Below are 22,529 nucleotides of genomic sequence, written 5' to 3' on the forward strand. Positions count from 1 at the left end.
TATTTGCTATAATGTAGTCATTAAATATAGCTCAGGCTCCAAGGGAGGGAAAAAGTTTCACTTCTTAAAGAGGAAGTATCTCAAAAAAAAAAAAAAAAAAAAAAGACAAAGCATCAAAGAATTTATGGACATATTTTAAAACTACCACAGGGTACAACTCTTATGTAAAAGGGGCACCTAAAGTGGCCCTTCTAGATGATAAGCAGTAGTTGCTTTATAATGCCAGTGAGGATTTTGATCAGTTTTATAATTTAATGAGCAATTTCAGGTTCAGAATGAAACAGCTCAGAAGTTTATAGTAAATTTCTTTATCTTAATAAGAAAGTCTTTTTTCTACTAATTATCTCTATTTTTTTAAAGTTTTATTCATCAACTAATATGTGTTATCATACCTGGGAAATCTTTGTAATGATTTCCCACAATTAATGAAAGCTAGATGTAGGTTAATTCATTAAACCAGCTATTTAAATAGATCTCAAACACTAACAGAGTGTTTATTATCCAGCAGTGTGCAAGATAGATACCATCTTACCCATGCATGTTTTAACAGATATGCAGACCAAATAATGTGTAAGTGATGGGAGGAATATAATAAGGGTGTTATAATGGTGATTAGTGGAGTAGAGATGAGATGCTTTGGATTATGTGGTCAGAAATGTCCTCCTATGTGACTTTTAAATTTTAATTTGAAAGAATAGAATCAGCTTACTTTTGAAAGCAGAAATATTATATGTAAAAGTCCTGAAATAAGGTGAGGTTCCAGTATTTTTAAGGAATGTTGGAAGGCAGATATCATTGGAACTTAGTGATTCTGGGAAGAAGAGTGTCAGTTCAGAGATAAGAGTTTATTGTGGAAATCCAGGTGATATGGGATGCTGATAGTGCAGTTAAAGAGAAACATCCTTGTTTAGAAATTTTGAGAGCACACAATTTATGTGACTTCGAGACTAGTTAGATAATGGAGGATGATAAGAGAGGGAGGTGTCCAGTGTGTCTTGCCAAGTTTTAGTTTAAGCTGCTGAATAGCATCTACTGAGATTGGGAACACTGGAGAAGGAATAGTTGTATATCTTTCCCCCCAAGTTTGGGGTCGAGGTTGTGAAGATGAGGTGCAAAATATGAGAAATTTAGTTTTAGATCTGTTGAGATTGAAAGCCCTGAGTGATGTCCATACTGAAATGTTGAGTAGGCAGTTGGAGCTCAAAAGAAAGATATAATAATTGGGAAAAAGTGTTGAAAGACTGAATGCTTTCCCCTAAGATCAGGAAGGCTAAAATATCCCCATCCTCACCATTTCTATCAATAGTATATTGGAGATTTCAGCTTGTGCAGTAAGAAAGGAAAAGAAGGAGGGAGAAATTAAAGGCATCCAGATTAGAAAGGGTGGGGGAAAGGTCTTCATTCCTGGATAACAGAAGTGTAAGATTTGTATACTGAAAACTATCAAATATGGCTGATAGAAATTAAAGACAGTCATCAAATAAATGGAGGCATTCCATACTCATGGATCAGAAGATTTAGTATGATTAAGATGTTAGCTCTTCACAGATCTATAAAGTCAGTGCAGTCCCTCTCAAAGTCTAGCAGACTTTCTTGGAGATACTGAAGAGCTAAAATGCAGTGGATCTGGAACAATGCTGAAACAATGTTGAAAAAGAAGAACTAAGTTAGAGGACTCCCAACTACCTGATTTCAAAACTAATTATTAAAGCCTCAGTAATCAAGATGGTCTGATATTTTTAAATGAATAGACCTATAAATCAATGGGACAAAATTGAGAATTCAGAAATAAAATCCATTTGCTTTCAAGAAATGTGCTAACACAACTCAATGAGGAAAATATAATCCTTGAACAATAGTGCTGAGACATTTAGATAGTCAAGAAAATTTCATTGCAAGAAAATGGACTTCACTCAACACACTGTATTCATAAAAAATTAGCTCAAAGTGCATCATAGACATGTATTTAATAGCTAAAACTAAAAAAAAATTTTTCAAAATGTGGGAGAAAAACCTTCATGACCCTGGAGTAGGCAAAGAGTTCTGAGATGTGATACCAATAGCATAATCCATAAGAGAAAAAATTGAGAAATCGGATTTAATAAAAATTTAAAACTTTTGTACTTTAAAGGACACCACTAAGTATTTGAAAAGAGAAGTCCTAGAGTGAGAAAAATATTTGTACATAGTGTTTCTGATAAGGGTCTTGTATTCAGAATATATGTAAAACTCTTAAAAGAGTTTTAAGATGGATTTTTAAAATGTGATATATTTTATATTCATGCACTGGAATACTATTCAGCAATCAAAAAATGAATTACTAATAACATGCCACATTGATGAATCTCAAAAGCATTATGATTACTGAAGAAACTTGGTGCAGAAGACTTCATGATGTGTGATTCCATTTATCTGAAATGTCCAGAAAAGGCAAGTTTATAGAGACAGAAAGCAGATTGATAGTTACCTAGAGCTGGGGATAGGAGTGGGGATTAACTGTAAATAGGCTCAAGGCAAGTTTTTGTCGTGATGAAATGGTTTGAAGTACATTGTGGTAATAATCACAGAACTCTAGAAATTTATTAATAAATCATTGAGTAGTATACTTATGTGGGTAAATTTTATAGTATGTAAATTGTACCCTTGAAAATTAAACAAAAAATATAGTTACCTTGTCCTTGGTGGTAGGAAGAACTGTCACAGCATACTTCTCTGAGATCCTAGGTTCTGAAGGTAATAATTAATCCTGCCACCTATTTTACCACTCTTACTTAGTATTAGTCAGTTACATCTTTTGTTATTTACATTGCATTAAAAAAAACACAGAAAACTTGGTCATCTATTATTAAGCTGTATAAAAAAATAATAGTTTCTTTTACCTTTGTCCCACTCCATGAATAGACACGTGAAGAATTTAGAATCTTCCTTTTCCATCTTATAAAGGGTATATAAACATAATATTTAAATTTAAAATGTAAAACGTGTTGTCTCTAAGAGAACTATTAAAATTGATAAAGATGTGAATATGCACAAAAAGAAACCCCCACACAGAAAAAGATGTCAATACAATTTTATGTCTTTCTCAGTTACTATAATCCTTTTATATAAGTAAATCAGCAAGTTATTAATCATACTATTACTAATGAACATTTATGGAAACTAGATATTATAATGGCATTGTAATGACAGCTTACTTGAATGAATAGAATATGTATCATGGACCTGTGGTTAGTCTAAATCATGTAATCATTAATTGTACATTGAAACATTTCTTGTATTCATTAGTAAAACATGGATAGAACTTTTCAGAATATACAGATATCATTTTTTATGTCAAATATACAAAGCACAGATATTCATAATTTATTATTATGTTATAATTAAATTGACTCTATATCAAATTCTGTTTTTTGCAGGCGTATCTCATTAGCTAGTCCACGTCAACTCTTTAAAGCTTCTAATATGACTCAGCGATGGCAGCATAGAGAGATTTCAAATTTTGAGTATTTGATGTTTCTCAACACGATAGCAGGTAATCTAAACTTACATGTTGACTTTCTGCAAATGATAATTTTTTTCAAGTGATAAGTTATTAATTGTGATATTATTAGATTATTATGAGTACTAGTGTAAATAGCATACTTTTAGTTTCATTATTACTACCTGAATACCTCATCAAGAGTAATTTTGATAGTAGAGTTTACAGTTTTACATACGAACAGCTGGCTGCTTGAGAAAATTAAAAATGGGTATGCACACTTTTTTCTAAAAATCTAAAACTAAAATTTACAACTATTTAACATAGTAAGAATGGATCCATTATGGGATAGTGGAAATGAAAAACCATATATAAAATCTTAACCTGTTAATAACTTAATCAGAAGTGTGTTACATGATGAAACAAAAATGTAACATAGAAAAAAGTAAATTTGGTAAAATATTAAGTAAAGGAATACTTACATTATGATCCAAATGTGAAAATCTAGAGTAAATGGTCCTCTGTAAGGTCTGTAATCAAGAACATCACTGAACATCACCCATGGAAGCTGTTCTCTTTGAAAGAGAATAAAGAACTGAGGGTTCTGGAAAGGGAGATGGGGTAACTGAGTGATGGGCGTTAAGGAGGGTGCGTGATGTCATGAGCACTGGGTGTTACATGTAACTAATGAATCATTGAAAACTACACCAAAAACTACGGATATACCATCTGTTGGCTAATTGAATCTAAATAAATAAAAGCTAAATTTAAAAAGAGAGAGTAAAGAATAGAAATGTGTCATTACTTTTTGTTTGTGATAATTAGAATGAAGAAAACAGAGAATGTATTTGTAGGACATTTGAGATTTCAGTTCAGCAAACTGACATAGTTTATATTTGAGGCACAAAGGAGGTACAGAGAGGATAAGGCATGTTGCTTGCTCTCAGAGAAGTTATTTTAAGTACGAATTTTAGCATTTACACGATTCTAGAGCAAGGACTATAGATTCAATAAAAGAAATACAAAGTACTATTGTAATTAAAAGTTCAGAGAGAGAGGGAAATTATACTCATCCAGTTGATGGGAGTAAGGAAAAAAATCAGGAAGGATTTCATGTTCATATAAGGATGGATATTACTTTAGTAGAGGTGGTATTTGAGAGATTAGAAGTCATGCCATGTAAAGCTGAAGGCATAAAGAAACATACAAAGGTGGGAAAATGTGATATAGCTAAAGAACGATTAATGGTATAGTTTATACATATGTATATGAATGTACACACATAAAGTATATATTCATAAAGGTGTAATGAGAAAGAAAACTAAAAAGGTAGCAGGGAGACACATTGTGAAAGATTTTCTCTCAGTTTGAGGAGTTAGCAGTCCATTTATAGGGCAACTTCTGAAAGTTTTTGAGCAAATAAGTGATATTAGTACTATATAGAAAGTTAACTTGGAGGCAGAATGAAGGATAAACTAGAGTGGAATGAAACTAGGTAGAGAGCACAGTTAGGAAGTAATTATATATAAAAAATAATGAGAGTTTGCATTAGAGGTGTGACAATGGGAATTTATAGATTAAATGATGTAAGATTTATAAGGTAGAAACCATTTGACATCGGGCTGACTAAATGTAGGGGGGTAAAAGAGAAGTGTCAGAAAAGGTTTCCAGGTTTCTGGCCTGAATCATTGGGGAAATGGTGGTGCCATTACAGAAAGGAAGTCAGAAAAAAAGGTCTAGAGAAAGGTGATGATTTTACTATGTAGATAGACATCCAAGTTATCAAAAAGAATTTTTAGAAGTATAGTTCAAAGAAGGTATTTGGAATTTGGAGAGAAGACATTGGATTTCATCTGCATAAATTAGAAATTACCAAGAATGAGTTGAGGTTACGAAGCCAGATAATACAGAAAGCAGTGAGACAAGGTCTGGTGAATGTTCTTGTTCATGACAAGAAGACAAAGGTAAAGTTAGTAAAGAAAAGAAGAGGATGAGTTATCCCAGAGTTTTTAGACCTAAGAGGAGGAAAACTAAGGTATAGCAAATGTCTTGAGATGCAAGGGGAAAGAAAGAGAAAGGTGTTGGTTGCCTGTACCAAATATGGTATGGGAGATTTAAAAAGGAGTACAGGCCATATTTAGCTTAAAAGCAAACAGAAAAGGTTGATTGCAAATACTGAATGGTTGGAGATAAATGAGAACATTAGATGTGTATTATAGTTTTCTTGTGTAATAGTAAAAAGAGAATGGATTAAGACAAAGGTGAGAAACCACGAAAGAGACACAGAGAAGTAACAATGCAAGTTATGAGTGAGACAGGCTCAAGAGCTCTGGTGAAGGAATTATAGCTCATGCAGAATAAAGGCACTGTTAGAGAAGAGGAGAAGAGAGGGACTATTATGGAAAACTAGAAGTTAAGGGTTCACATTGAAAAGTCTAAATTTTATCAGTTGAGATGTTCAGTTCACAGCCAGCTGAGAGATAGGAATGAAGAAAATTTGAATTTATATCAAACTCAAGATTATGTAAGTAGTGACTGAAATGATTTTTTTTTAAAGATTTTATTTATTTATTTGACAGAGAGAGATCACAAGTAGGCAAAGAGGCAGGCAGAGAGAGAGGAAGAAGCAGGCTCCCCACTGAGCAGAGAGCCCGACGTGGGGCTCGATCCCAGGACCCTGAGATCATGACCTGAGCCGAAGGCAGCGGCTTAACCCGCTGAGCCACCCAGGTGCCCCGACTGAAACGATTTTTAAGTAGTAGTGAGAAACAGAAAACTTACACCATAAGCTTAATGGACATATTTAGCATGAGAGATAATTCAATTAACACATAGAGTAAATGCACAGTAATAATTAGGGAGCAACGTTTATGAAATAGTCTACTCTCAAATAGCTCGTCTTGTGCTTAAAAGTATCTTTTAAATGTATCCTCCAAATATTCTTTTTAGAGAGTAGAACCAGTGATTTGTTTTGAGTAGTTATTAAACTACTCAAAAGAAGGTGGGGTTGAGTCTCACATTATTTAAGCTTTGTTTTACACTATTATACTATTATTAAAGGTTCTTATGATACTATTACATTTCCCAAAAGATGGTCAATAGGCATTCAATAACTGTATATAAAGTTTAACTCAATTAATAAAAGTCTATTTACCATGAGAACAATGTCTGGCACTTAAAAAGTTAAGTTGTTATTATTTTTAGCTAATGATATTCCTATTTATCATTTCATTTTATTATTCTAAATGGAGTGACTTTTTTTTTCCTCTCTTAGGACGGAGTTACAATGACTTAAATCAGTATCCAGTGTTTCCCTGGGTCATCACTAATTATGAATCAGAAGAACTGGATCTTACCTTGCCAAGCAACTTCAGAGATTTGTCCAAGGTAATTTTTCAGGAATCATCTTAAATACAGTTGCCTTGTACATCACAATGAATTTGATTATTTTTGATTTTCACATTACTTTCTAAAAATCTTTTTACTGTAACTGTAACTTTAATACATTTATCTTTTATATGTATTTTCACTTTCTCAAAATTGAACTTAGAATTTAAATTGAAAAAAAAATTTTTTTTTTAATTTTATTTATTTGACAGAGAGAGATCACAAATAGTCAGAGAGGCAGGCAGAGAGAGAGGAATCAGGCACCCTGCTGAGCAGAGAGCCTGATGTGGGGCTCGATCCCAGGACCCTAAGATCATGTCCTGAGCCGAAGGCAGAGGCTTAACCCCTGAGCCACCCAGGTGCCCCTAAATTGAAAATTTTTGAAAAATGCATGTTAAAGTTGGTAACAGTGAAAAGTATTTACAGTTGTATTCTTTTTTCTGTATACATTTAGGAAGACATTATTCTAAAATATTAACTTCTTCAAATGGTGTTAGTATCATGGATACTTCTCACCAGCACTTGTATTAAAAGACAAGTACCTGTACACTACTACAGGTGTCCTACCTGATCTCTTTGCCACCTCTTGCCCTTGTCTAATCCATCCCTCCCTACCTCAAAATGAATTTTCTTTAAATATAATTTTGAATTATAGAAATCCAGTGATTAAACCTTTTTAACTTAGTTATTCTGAATGCAGAATTATTCTTTCCAATTCAGAGTTTTGCTTTCTCTGCCTTTAATGTTCATCTCCTACTTAGTGGCTGACTCTAGTCCTGTAGGTCACCTCCTCATGGAGACCATTACTATTTTCATTCCATGATATTCTGTTCTCTGTTTCTTCCACAGCACCTAAAATACCCTGCATATTATATGCCCTTCTACCTGTTTTGGTTCTTTTTGTCTCTCCTACTGAACTCCATATGAGGGAGTTCTTGTTCACCATTGTTTTTCTCATGCCTAGCACAGGGCCTGCCATTCACTGAATGTGTTAAATGATAAAATATATATGACATTTTCCACAAGTTATAAAATATTAACTATTCAGTTGTTTAAATGTAAATATAAATAAGCAAAAAATACTCCTTATTACCACATATCAATAAGGAATGACTACATTTTATATTTCTATATGCGTATATGTTTATCACACTGTTTTTTAACTATTTTCCCATATCTTAGGTTCTTCAAGAACTCTCCTTTTCTGTCCTAGATTATCAATAAATAGAATATCCTGTATCACCATTTTGTAATATAGAATAAGGGCATATTTCTTTTTAGTTTTTTATCATAGAGAATTTCAAGCATATACAAAAGTAGACAAATTAGCGTAATAAATTTACATCAACTAGTAACCCTGCTTCAGTAATTATCAACTGATAGTTACTCTTGTTTTATTTTTATATTCATTTTCTTTCTACTTTCTCATATTATTTTGAAGCAAATCCTAGATATCATAACATTCTATTCATAAATATTTCAATATGTACTTCTTTTTAAGGTTTCTTTTTAAAGCATAACCATAATGCCATTAGCAAACCTAAAATATTAGCAATAATTTCTTAATATCATCAAAAGCCTAGTAAGTATGACATTCCAATTGAATACAACTTTTCGTAACTCTTTTTAGTGTGTTTATTCGTATCAGGATCCAAATAAGGACCACACAGTGCATTCAGTTGATACTGATTAAGTCTTAAGTCTCTCCTGTAGGTTTCTCTTCCATCTTTTCTTTCTTTCCAATTGATTTAGTTGAAGAAACATAGTTTGTCTTATATCTTTTCTCACAGTATGGATTTTGTTTATTGTATCCCAGTGGAATAGTCTAACAGGTTTCTCCACTTTCTGTATTTCTTATAAATTGGTAGTTTGTTCCAGAGATTGATAGAATTCAGATTGGATATTTGTGGCAATACTGCGTCATAGGAAGTTTTCGCATTCTTCTCATAGAAGGCATGTAATACCTTCTTTACTTCTCTTTTGTGATGTTAGTTGCCATTTATATTTAATGCCTGGATTCACTGGTTATGTGATCGTTGCAAAATCATGATATTTACCATCTCTCACTTTAATTTCATTTATTATTGAGACTCATTCTGTAACAAGATGCTTCCCTTAATCTACTACTAGGTTATTCAGTGGTACATTGCATTGGAAAAGCAGAATAAAAGTTTGGTTTTTTTTTTCTCTCTTTATTTCATTTTCATAACAGTGACTGGTTCCTAACATCTTCCAATGGGACCTAACTTTCTAAAAAAAAACATCTTAATGAACTCACAGACTTAAATGTATTTGACATTTCAGTCCATTGCAGTGATTATTTTTACTGATGTTCACTCAGTTGTTCCTGTTTTTTACCACAGGGAGCTTCTTTACGTTGCTCTTGAGTCATTTTGATATAATCTCAGTAGTCTTTGATAACTTCCATATCTCTGACAGAGTGCTCCAGTCTTAACCCTTATGATTTCTGGCTCAGTTCTCGAACCATCTGTTTCTAATGCTTCTCGGTGATCAACTTGAGAATGTGCCCCTAACATGGCCAGTTCAACCTGCATGTGGAGGATGGCTAGATTGTACCATCAGCAGCCATCTTAACCCAGCCCTCAGCTGACCATAAACACATGACTGAGTATAACCAAGAGCAGTTACATCTGGTTTTTGTGGGGGTTTTTGTTGTTTTTTTTTTTTAGAAAAAGGAAAGTCTTACTTACATCTAGGTATCATATTTGTTCTAAGACCCTGTAGTATTCACTGGAATCTGTAAAACTCTCTAATCGAATAATTGGACTATGTATTAGGTTGACCTGTATAGTGAGTCATTCAGTAGGTCAGTAATAAAAACTTGCCAGCTCTTCAATTCTCAGGCTATTATATCCTACTCTCTTTCCATTATTTGAATTTTATGTACATAAAAGTAAAAATCTTATTTTTACTCCTTTAATTTACTAAAATGTAAATTCGCTTCACAAAATATATTTAAATAAATATCCTTCCTAGAGTTCTAGAAGAATTACCTTTTTAAAAATTTTTTAGACTTTCTTCTGTTTAGACTTCTATTTAAGCACATAGCTTAAGATTTTGTTGTTGTTGTTGTTGTTTAGAAAATTTTTTGGTGGGCTCTTCAAGATCCGGTGTGTAGTAAGACGGATTGTGGACAGGGTGCGTGTTTCTGTCCTGGTGGAACAGTTACCAATGATGATAAGCAGAAGGCTATTTGGATATTTCCGCTGAGGCTGTATTTGTTTTCTGCCATCATTGTACCTGACCAAGAGATCCTGTAATCCTGTTGCCTTCTCCTACCACTGTTCTTTGCCAACTGCCTCTATTTTCTGCCTCTTTTTTTTTTTTTTTAAGATTTTATTTATTTATTTGTCAGGGGAGGGGGCACAACCAGGGGGAGCAGCAGGCTCCCTGCTGAGCAAGGAGCCCGATGCGGGACTCAATCCCAGGACTCCAGGATCACGACCTGAGCTGAAGGCAGACGCTTAACCAACTGAGCCACCCAGGCATCCCTATTCTCTGCCTCTTGTCTTGGTTCTCTGTCTCACTGAAAAAATCTTACATGACCAGAGGAAAGCTTCCAAAGCAGTTGTTTTTTTTTTTTTTTTTTAAACTATATGGTTTCTTTTGTTATGACAGTTCATTAAAGTAATACCAGCAAAATGCCATAATGGATTATTTGCCAGATAAATAGAATCCTTTATTAAAATTGAATTTTATTTGTATGTTATAACTATTTCTATAGAACTTGCCAAATACTTTTTTTGGGTGGGTAAAATACTGTTTTAACTAATGCCTTTGCAATTTATATTCTGTATATGATAAATAAGGCCATTTTTATGCCCCACTAGATAACCAATAGTGATTTTGCTCTTTTTATTTTGTTAGATTTGTAAAAGTGGTAGAGGGCCTCAAAACTAAAGGAGTTGCTTTCATCAGTCTTTCCATATATGTCCATATCCACTATATAAAGGCGTAAAAAATAAAATTTTGATGATTTGGTGCCTTTAATTGTAGTAGTACCCATTTTTATATTTTGTGAGATTTTTTGAGAGATTAGTACTTTGGGCTGAGGAAAGAATATAAAGAATGCTTTCAACAAGATCTAAAGGACACATAGATGAATAATGAATAGTAATGTAATTAGCAGGGTTGGGAAGAAGTGGGAAGCTCTAACACTCAACCACATATCTTATAACTTATAAAGCAGTGGTAGTTCAAATGCTATAAAAGTCATTCAAGTTCAAGAAAATGGAATCTAGTACTAATTGTTTTCATTAAATATTGATGGATATAAGTGAGTTTGGAATTAACTACATTATTTTAAGTGAAATAAGCATGTTCGATTTTTGAAAATTGTGCTTTGCATGTATAAAGTGGTAGTAATTATTTACTTTATAAAAATATCTTATTCCTTTTGGCAGTAAAATCTTCCATAATGTTTACAGTGTGATTCAATTTTCAGATATCTGTTTACATGCATATTTCAGGGGTATAACTCATACACAAGATGAGTTGTATCTGTCTGAGTAATGATTATAAGAGATTTATATTGAAATTTTTCCCATAGTATACATTTAGCAAACATTACTATTTGTTTAAATAAACTTGTGGAATTGTAGAAAACATTCTGTGCAAAGCTTTATTTAAAATGTAGACAGATCTTATCCCCATTCTTTAACAGATTATATACCGTGACTGGCTTTAAAACATATTGAATTATTTATGCATATTTATGTCCATTTAATTTTCTCAATGCTATTTTTCAGAGGAGTTTTAGCAGCTTTGATACAAAGCTACAATTTTACTTGGTAATTTCTTCCATGTTACACTGGGAATTTTCTTTCTGAAGCTGAATTAGTATAATCAACACCCTTTCTTCTATATTATTTTTCTGATCATTCTTTGCGAAAAGAGTTCAGTGAAAGATGTAAAAAATGTCTTCTTGAAGGTATAAACTTTTATTTTATGCACACTATCTCCTTATAATAATTTCAAATTAGTATTGTCACTCTGTTGAGAAGATCGAATATAGTCTGTATAGAAGATCAAATAGAAAATCTGCTGAAAATTAATTTCTTATATGTATGTTTTGAGAAAGCCCTCATTTAACATAATGGTTAAATTTATTCTTTCAAAGCTAAAAAAAAGTAGGAATGAATTTTGAAGTTGATTTTTTTCCTTCACTTTCCCAGTTGTTTCATCACTGGTCTACAATTCTGACTGTTGAGAAGACAGATCTAACCATGCATGGACTTGGGAGAGACTTTAATCTGTATTTTACAATTATGTATAGATTTTTATATTTTGACAACCTCGTTGGGAGAGATAGGAATGAACATTTTCTTTTTGTCTTGTCTTTATAAGAAATAATAGTTAGGACAGGAATATATTTATAAAATGTCAAATCATAAAAACAAATTATGATGGCAGAATGTTTCAGTATCAGGACTTTCTTTGTAGATTAGAAAGATTTTCTCTGCCACCGTGATTTCTTCTTTTCCCCTTAGTAGGAAATGGATTGTGTAAACCAATTTAATAAGAGAGGAAAGCCCAGATACTCTGAGGCAATTATTTCTCTTCTAATTGATTCACATAATTATTTTGAATTATTTAATATATATATGTATTATAACTTCAGTGCCTATTCTAAAAAATGAGTTTGTTCTTACATTGAAAAGCAGTCGCTAACCATTAGCTTCCAAATGAAAACTTAGCTATAGATTAGCTATATGGGGGAATATGCCACTTCATTATTGTTAACTAATATTTATTGAGGACTTACTTTTGTCAAGCTCTTATTTAAGTATATTATATGTGTTAACTTTTTTTTAACCCTCACAAAGTCCTTATAAGGTAGGCCGCATTATTCACTGTCTTTTTTACAGAGACAGAGACAGAAACTAAGGCAGTATGAAGTTAAGCAAGTTGTACAAAGTCACACAGGTAGTGGCTAGCACCAGAATTTAAACACTAAGCCAGTGTTTTTCAAACTGCAGTTTACAGCTAGCATTTTAAAAAACGAATAGAAAAACTTAAAAAGTAGTAACTGTGGAACAACAAAATAAACAAAAACCAAATAAACAAAAAACAGAATCAAACCTATAACTGTAGAAAACAAACTGATGGTTGCCAGCAGGGAAGGGGGTGGGGGTTGGGCAGAATGGGTATAGGAGAGTGGGAGATACAGGCTTCCAGTTATGGAATGAATAAGTCATGGGGATGAAGGCACAGAATAAGGAATTTAGTGAATGATACCGTAATAATGACATGTTGGAAAAGATGGTACCTACACTTGTAGCGAATCAGCATAATGTATAAACTTAATATATATATATAAACATAAATAATGTATATATAAATATTAACATAAATAATATATAAATATAATGATAAACAAATCACTAAGTTATGTACCTGAAACTAATGCAATATTGTGTGTCAACTACACTCAAAGTAAATAAATAGGTAGATATTATAGAGAAAAAAATGAGTAGAAGGATATAGCATATGATTTAAAAAAAGAAGTATCAGTGTGCGTTATATATGAATCTTTGGCCTGAGCCGCATGTGTGTGTACATACGTGTGTGTGCACTGGTTTATGGTTTAAAGTGACATATTTCTTATAAAAACTAAAAGCTTGGGCCCAGAATGTTTGAGAAGTATTGCAGGGTATTAAACTGCCTTTTGGCATCAAGTTCTAAGTCTGTTTTAATGTTATTTTGTCAAGTTGCCTTTCACCTCTCATGCTGAAATACATGGTAAAATGTAACCAACATTCCAGTACTTTAAAAAGGAAAGCTTTTCCAAATTGTTCCTCTTAGTGTGTTTGTTTCAGGTTATTCTCTAAGCTTTTTTTTTTTTTTTTTTTTTTTTAACTAAGCCTGTTTTATGAAAAAGCTGAATCTTTGGCTAAAACTGTTGAATCCCTGATGATACAACTTGAGTATTCATTTATTTTTTTCATTTGTTTATTTAATAATATTGTGTGCCAGAGACTCTTAGTTTAGAAATTCAAAATAACAAGGTAGTTAACTACTATCCTACTAAAAAGTAAACTGAAGATTGGGGTAAAAAAGCAGAAATGACTAATGTATAAGCAAGTATTTTATTTTTAAAAAAATAGAGCTTACATTCTTAAAATGAAGGAAAATCCTTAAAGAGAGTTTGAGGTAGAAGGAAAAGAAAAATCATCCATTTTTCAGCTTTATAGTGCTAGAGCCATGTAAGCTTGTTCTTTTGTTTCAGGGTGCAGGAAGAAGAATTAGGGGAAAATGAACCTGCACCAGGATTGCCTGATTCTTCCTTGCAGTGTAGGAATTCAAGGAGAATTCACTATCTTCAAACTGAATTTTAAATTTTGGTTCAAGACCTAATAAATCATAGTTTTGGTTTTTTTTTCAACCTATGTTATAATGTTATACCATTCACAACTCTGTTAACAAACTAGTAGCTTCTGGTGCCCTAGTCTGGATCAAAATGTTTCTGAAGAGTAAATTCTCAGATAACATAAGTGAACTGAATGACAAAACTCTCTTGAATGTACTTATTTGCTTATGAGTTGCCATTATTTGTCCTTAGTATTTATTGTTTCTTCTTCTCTCTCTTTGTTTAAAGGAAAAGTAGGTGATTTTCTTTCCATGTCCCTCATTTATCTTTTACCATTTGGTTGTGTATTTTTATATGTGAGATATTTCTCCCTGACACACACATTTAATATACAGGCTTCATCTTGACCTGGAATTGACTACCGACATTTAACTGTTGTTGATCAGACAGCACTTCTTTATCTCTTTAAGTTTTAAGTGCTGTTTCTGATGAATGCCAGTCCTTTTAGTCCTGTTCTGTAACAGATATACCAGGAATCAGTATACCATCTAGATATCACAGAGGGAAAAGAACACTCTTTTGAGAGTGGGAGGAGAATATTGTTTAAATATGATAGCTATTACAACACCCCCTTTTTAAAAATTTATTAAGCTTTAGTCAAATCAAAGGAATTCAAATTTTATTAAAAACCTTGTGATTTTACAACGGTAAATAATGGATGTTAAAGCATTTCAGTAAAGCGTAAATATAGAGAAAGAAAATAATTACCCCGTGCTTGGATTTTGGTGTTTGTTTGTTTGTTTTGTTTTGTTTTTTTTGCTGATAAAATATATCTAAAGTACTTTAATTTTGGCATCAAATATGGATGCTGTTATATGCCACATTGATGTTGGATATTTTGGTATAAATTATCTCTCTTGCCTTGGGGAGTTTACAGTCTAATCAGCTGCAGGATGATGTGGGGGAAGTTTAGAATCTATTTGTTAGATTGTGAGGGAAGCCCTATTAGGGGCCTTCCTTTGTAAACAAAATTTTACATATGCTATCTCCTTGAATCCCCTCAACAGTACTATAAGGAATGTGTTATCTTTATTTTACAGATAGGGAAACTAAGATATAGTGAGGTTAAGGATCTCCCCAAGGTCACACATTTTCCAAAGTGTTAAGGCTGAGATCTCAGATCTGTCCCTGTCAGTGAACTGGTAGACTTTAGGAATAAGTGGAAAGAGTATTTTAGATTGAGTGTTTGCATTTGTGTCTACTTCTTTCCAAAATCTAACCATTCTTTCCTCTATCTAGGCAAAAGGAAAGAGATATGTAACTTTCTGGAGAAATTATACCAGAGAAGTTTCTTATTTGAGAACACCAAGAACAGCAGAGGAGGGACTGATGGGAAGGAATGGAAAACTGGAGGATGAACTGAAAGCTTTAAGTACTGAACAGTGAAGACCCCCAGATCCCTTTTGCTGTCATGCTATCAGAGCTCTGGCAGTTTATACCATCCCACCCTTTAAGACAGAAGATTGTATTGGGCTTTGAACATATTGACTGGCTCAAGACAAAACACCTAAAAAATATTAACATTTAGGGATCCTTCTTGGAGCCCATCTGATTGCCCTTCAGTGAAGTCTGTCAGCTCACAGTGCTAGTTAGGTTCAAAGTACTTCAGTCAGCTCTTTTGTGCCTCATTCTAAAAGTGAAGGTACTACCAAGTGTTAGCAAACATTTAAAGACAGTCTCCAATGTGAAAGATAACAAAGACTAAAACAGATAGAAAAATAAAAAGAAACTAGAAGAAACAAAGACAATTTAGGAAACAGAAAAAGCCTTATAAGCAAAATTAGAATAAATGTCCTCACAGAGATAATAGAAAACAATCACATTAATAGAAAAAGGAAAATGATGCGCTAGAAAGTAGAATATTAGTGCAGATGGTTTTTAAAAAATATACCAAAATGCTATGTGAAAGTAGCCTAGAAGGTTAAAATTAGAGGACTACAGTAGGAAATCTTTGGAGTCCATTTTCATTTATTAATAAGGGACCTTTCTCAGTTACCTAATTGGTGGTGGGGGGCTCTTATATAGCAAACTGCTATGTATTTTTATATGTAGTATTATGTAGTTATTTATATGCTACTGAAGGAAAATTATCATGGGTATACTGACCTTAAATTTTAAATTATTATTTGTTCAGTATGATGTATTTAGTTTAAAATATGGTTGTGCCACTCTTTCCTCAAAATGTGAAATAAGTTTAGCAAAGTGTGAACATATATATGTATATTTGGAGAGAGAGAGAGAGATTGTGTTGCATTTACAAAATTTGCTGAAGTTTTGTTTTTAAATCAGGAAGTCAGTCTGTTTTTTGTGACCTTTGTTAAAATTTACCTTTTCTAAGTATTTTGCAGATTTGATTTTCTACCTTCTAGTAGAAGTTTTTAAATGAGTCTAACAGAGGTTAACCTTACACTTAATTTAAGCAGCCTTCAATGACATTGTTTTTTAACATTAGTCAGAATATGATAAACTGAAGTAACTGAAATGGATTGTGGTTAGTATTACTGTCAGGGTGATGAATAATCCTGACATACACCAGCAACACACTGCCAGTCAGTAATCCTCAAAGTGAAGTATTTATTCTCTAATCATCTGAAGTTACTATGGTGTGGAGTGACCATTCATTATTATTTATAAATGAATTGTTTTATTTACACAGCATTGCCAGTTTATCCCTTAATCCTTCCCGTTTTCTTAGTTTAGTGCTGGGTGTACTAAATTGGGCAGATTCAGAGTAGGGAACAAATACCTACCATGAATTTACATAAAGATTATTTTCAAAACACCTAGAAATTGGGTTGTGTTTTTTAAAGTTTTTGTTTAAAAAAATTAAAGTTTAGTATTTGTAGCTTTCTTTATATGCTTGTGTGTGTCAAATTTTCAAATTTTCATTCTTGTATTTCCCTCTGATATTCAAAACTTATTTTTATGTGAATTTATAGTATTTGGGGGGGCAGTTACTATTTTTCTTTTAGTTAAGGATTAATTGACCTACAACATTCTATTAGTTTCAGGTATACAAAATAGTTATTGATATTTGTATATATTACAAAATGATCGCCACAGTAAGTCTAGTTAAACATCTATAGTGTGCATTTTAGAGTGGATGATGTAGTATCTTTTTTTTTTTTTTTTTTTAATTTATTTGACAGACAGAGATCACAAGTAGGCAGAGAGGCAGGCAGAGAGAGAGGAGGAAGCAGGCTCTCCGCTGAGCAGACAGCCCGATGTGGGACTCCATCCCAGGACCCTGGGACCATGACCTGAGCCGAAGGCAGAGGCTTTAACCTAACACTGAGCCACCCAGGCGCCCCAATAGTAGTATCTTTTTTTTTAAGTCACATGTCTACATTCCTGTCCAGCTCTTTATTCCCAAAGTCTACTTAACTTGAATTCAACATTAGTTTATGTTGAACAAATGTGATGATTCAAATAATTACTAATTTGCTGGTTAACTTTTATAGACATTATTCTGAGGACTGGGCCAGGAACAAAAGTGAATGAAATAGTCTTTACTTTTTAAAGAGTCTTATAACTTAATGTATGTTATATATGAACCATTTATAGAAGAATAATCTAAGCAGAAACATTTAATTTCTGTGTGACTTAATTTTAAACTCTCCCACTTTTAGAAAAGGATTTTTGTTTTTAATGTGAGTTCATGATTTATGATGTGAACCAGGTTTTTGGAAGTGGAAAAGGATAAATTCTAAAAATAAAAAACAATGGCTCAATATAAAAGGGAGAATAGAGAATTAGTTACATTTTTTAATATTAGGAAGAAAAGAAAATTAGTAGTTTCACTTAGAAGGATATCCTATAGGTGCACCTGGCTGGCTTAGTTGGAAGAGCATTCAACTCTTGATCTCAGGGTTGTAAGTTTGGGCTTCACGTTGTGTGTAGAGATTACTTAAAAATCTTAAAAAAAAAAAAAAAAAAAAAAACAAAAAAGATATATCCTGTGAAATTATATTAACTTTTTTACTTTAAAAATGTGTTTTGGGGCGCCTGGGTGGCTCAGTGGGTTAAGCCGCTGCCTTCGGCTCAGGTCATGATCTCGGGGTCCTGGGATCGAGTCCCGCATCGGGCTCTCTGCTCGGCAGGGAGCCTGCTTCCCTCTCTCTCTCTCTCTGCCTGCCTCTCGGTCTACTTGTGATCTCTCTCTGTCAAATAAATAAATAAAAAATCTTTAAAAAAAATGTGTTTTGATTAAGTTAATAAGTTAGTGAAGTTATAAGTCTAGTGTGACATATCTCAGCAAATTGTTTGAAAATCTGGGTGATACCTTTCTGATAAATAGGCAAGATAATTAAAAGACATTAGTAGCATTCAGAACTGTTCAGATCATTTATAGCCCTTGATATAATTTAATGCCCTTAATAAACTTGAAGTATTACCTTCTTTATTGCATCTTTGTAAGATTCTGTCCGGGGCCCTAATTTGTTCTGCAATTTCACTAATATCACAAATTGATCATACAACTCACTTTGAGGTAATGAAAATAAAAAATTTTAAGTGATTTTTGCATAATAAAATGCATAAAATATTTGAGTGAAATATGAAACAAAAATGTGAAGTTTTACATTTAGTCTTAGAAATTTGTAGTACAAAAAAACGGGAAGAAAGGATAAAGAAAAGTCGGAGTTAAAAATATCTGGCAGTAGTGTTGTTAATGGGAGGGAAGATCAAAATGTGGCATTTGTTCCTGGCGTGTAGCCTCTGGTCACTTAGAGGGGACTGTTTCCTCCAAGAGACCTGTCAATTCACCGTATACATGTGTATATGCAAGAGAGACTATCTTACTGAAAAAGCTGAAAGCTTAGTTGACTATATGCTTATTGTTAACTAACAGTGATTTGGCTTTTCTAAAAACAAATTGGGTCAAACATAATTATTATTACACTCTTATATTGTGGCTTATAATGTGACCTATTTTCATTTTTTTTTTACAAATGGAAGTCCAGTTCTTTCAATACCATTTTTTGAGAAGACCATGTTTTCTCATGAAATGTCTTGGCACCTTTGTTGGAAATAAATTGCTATAGATGTGTGGGTCCATTTCTAAACTCTATTCTGCTCAATCAGTTTATCTTTTCTTATATACATACCACATAGTTTATCTTTTCTTATAGCTTTATAGTAAGTCATAAAGTCAGATCATGTGACTCCTTTTTTTTTTAAATTACTTTAGCTATTCTGGTTTCTCTATTTTTCATATAAATTTTAGAATTAGTTTATCAGTCTGGCTGAGATTTTGATTGAGATTATATTTCATTGGTAGACCATTTGTACTAAAAATTATGTGTTAATAATACTGAATCTTTCAGTCCATGAATGTGGTTTAATTTCCATTTATTTAGATTTTCTTTAGTCTCTCTCTAATGATTTGCAGCTTTTGGCGTATGATTATTATACACACTCTGTTAACTTACCCTTTAAATTTCATGTTTTTTAAGAGTTGTAAAGTTTTCACTTTCAGTTATTATTTCTTGTATACAGAAACACAATTAAATTTTATACATTGATCTTATATTTTGCAACCTTGCTAGACTCAATTTTGCAACCTTGCTAGACTTTTTGGCACTTCCTGCATTAATGAATATATCATCTCTGAATGAATACTTACTGGATTATACAGTGTTGACCAGAAGTGTTGAGAATGCCTTGCCTTTGGTCTTAGGGGAAAAGTATTCATTCTTTCACCATTTTGTATATTAGGCACTAGGTTTTTTGTAGATGCCCTTTATCAGGTTGAGGAAGTTCCCTTCTGTTTCTAGTTTGTTAAAGATTTTCATTATCATTGAACATTGAATTTTGTCAGATACTTTTTCTGAAGGTAATCATATGGTTTTTCTTTTTTAGTCTGTTAAAATGGTAAATTTTATACTAGTTGATTTGGGATTCATTTCTGAGATAAATCATACTTGATCGTGATGTGTTATTTTTTTGGATTTGATTTGTCAATATTTGCCAAAGAATTTTTGCATCTGTGTTCATGAAGGATATTTGTCTGTAATGTCCTTATCTAGTTTTGGCATCAGGGTAATGCTGGTAGAACAAAATCAGCTTTAAAGTTATTCCTTCTTACTCTGTTTCCTGAAAAAGATGGTGTAGAAGTTATTTCATCCTTTAAGTTTTAGTGGAATTTGTTACTGGAACCATTTGGGCCAGGAGTTTTATTTCTGGGAAAGTTTTTTAAACTTCAAATTAAGTTCATACTGAGGGCTATTCATATTATCTTTCTGTTATTGAATGAATTTTGGTAGTCTGACTAGCAGATTTTGCTTATTTCATTTTTTATTCTTGATTTTGGTAGTTTTCTTTTTCTTTCTCTCCCTCTTTCCCCCACCGCACCACCCCCTCTGGATCAGCCTGGCTGTGGATTTTGTTTATTTTTCTATTGCTTTTTCTTTGTTCAGTTTCAGTGATCTTTGCTTTTTCTACTATTCTTCTTGATTTGGATTTAATTCCTCTTCTTTTTTAGTATTCTAAGGTGGAAGCTTTAATCTATTGATTTGAGATATCTTTTTGTTTCTAATGTAAAAAATTTAATGCTACGTGTTTTTCTCAACACTGATTTACAAGGTCCAACAAATTTTTATATATTGTGTTTTCATTTTTATTTCATTGAAAAATTTTTCTAATTTTCCTTGTGATTTTTCTCTTTGACCCATGGATTATTGAGAAGAGTGTTGTTTAATTTCCACAGGTTTGGAGATTTGTCAGACATCCTTCTCTTGTTGATTTCTAGTTTGATTCCATTATGATTGGAGAATATACTTTGTATGATTTTCAGTTTTTAAAATTAGTTGAAATTTGGTTTATGGCTCAGAACTTGGTCTGTGTTAGTTAATGTTCCATGTGTACTTGGAAAAAATGCTTCTTCTGTGTTAGGTTAAGTGTTCTGTACATGTCATTTACAACCAGTTAGGTAAAATTGGTTGATAGTGTTGTTCATATCTTAGATTTCTTTACTGATTTTCTGCTTGTTCTGTTGGTTACTGAGAGAGGAAGAGAGTAATATTGATGTCTCCAACTATGATTTAGATTTGTCTATATATTTTTTCATTTCTGTCCATTTTTGTTTTATGTATTTGAATCATTTGTTTTGGGGTACATGTTATGAGTTGAATTGTGTCTCCCAAAACAATATATTGAAGTCTCACAAGGAAGGAGGTACCTATAGATGTGACCTTATTTGTAAAGAGGATCTTTGCAGATGTAATCAAGTTAAGATGAGGTCATTGGGGTGGGCCTAAATCCAATATGACTGGTGCCCTTACAAGAAAACTAAAGCACCGTGTTAAGACAGACATCAGGAGTGAATACATGTGGTGATGGAGACAGGGATTGGAGTTATGTTGCCACAAGCCCAGGGAACACCTTGGGATCCAGGAAACTGGAAGAGGCAAGGAAGCGTCTTCCCTCTAGAGGCTTCAAAGAGAACATGGCTCTGCCAACAACTTGATTTTGAACTTTTAAACTCCAAAATTGTGAGACAATAGATTTCTGTTGTTTTAAGCCACTCAGTTTGTGGTACTTTGTTACAGGAATCCTAGGAAACAATTTTAAATTGTTATGTTTTCTTGATAAATGGATCCCTTTATCGTTAGGTAATGTTTCTCTTTATATTCCGTGTTCCGAAGGCTACTTTTTCTGATCTTAATATAGCCATGACAGCATTATTTTATTACTTGCAGTTATCTTTTTCTGTTACTCTACCTTAAAATTTACTTGTTCTTGTTTTTTTTTTTTTTTTTTCCCCGTAGTTGTGTCCGGTCTGCATGTAAGGTCATCAAAAGAATTATCCTCTGATTTTTTTTTTCCTTTTGTTTCTAGCATTTATATTTGATTCTTTTTTTTATAGTTTCCTGCTCTGCTGAAATTTCCCACCTGTTCATGTAAGTTTTCCACCTTTTCCCCTAGATCTTCTAGTATGTGAATTGTAGTTACTTTAAATAACCTTTTTGATAGTTCTAACATCTGCATTCTCTCTGAGAATGGTTCTTTTGATTGCTTTGTCTCTTCACAGTGGGTCATTTTTTTTTCTTAGTATTTTAAGCATCTCATAATTTTTGGTTTAATATCAGTAGAGACTAGGATATGAATACTACTTTGTGCCCAGAACTGTGGGTGCCTTTTTGTACGTCAGGCAATTTGTGTGGGGAGTTCAGTCAATCCAGGCAATAGGTGAGCTCAGTTGGGTTTCTTATCATCATTGTTACTTTAAGCACAGCACAGACTTCACAAATTCCTCCATTCCTTCCATTTGAATTT

At 32.8% G+C, this 22,529-nt stretch overlaps 1 protein-coding gene across 1 annotated transcript in view; it reads left to right on the forward strand.

Annotated features, from left to right (window-relative positions):
• LOC111153330 (LPS responsive beige-like anchor protein) overlaps positions 1 to 22,529 on the forward strand; it is a 754,899-nt gene that overhangs the window by 552,637 nt on the left and 179,733 nt on the right. The window contains exons 43-44 of the mRNA XM_022512304.1: positions 3,417 to 3,532; positions 6,753 to 6,865. Coding sequence (XP_022368012.1) covers positions 3,417 to 3,532; positions 6,753 to 6,865 — 229 coding nt within the window. The remainder of the gene's footprint in view (positions 1 to 3,416; positions 3,533 to 6,752; positions 6,866 to 22,529) is intronic.

The sequence above is a fragment of the Enhydra lutris genome, unplaced genomic scaffold (assembly GCF_002288905.1).
Source record: "Enhydra lutris kenyoni isolate GAN:26980312 unplaced genomic scaffold, ASM228890v2 scaffoldscaffold3, whole genome shotgun sequence".
Lineage (NCBI taxonomy): Eukaryota > Metazoa > Chordata > Mammalia > Carnivora > Mustelidae > Enhydra > Enhydra lutris.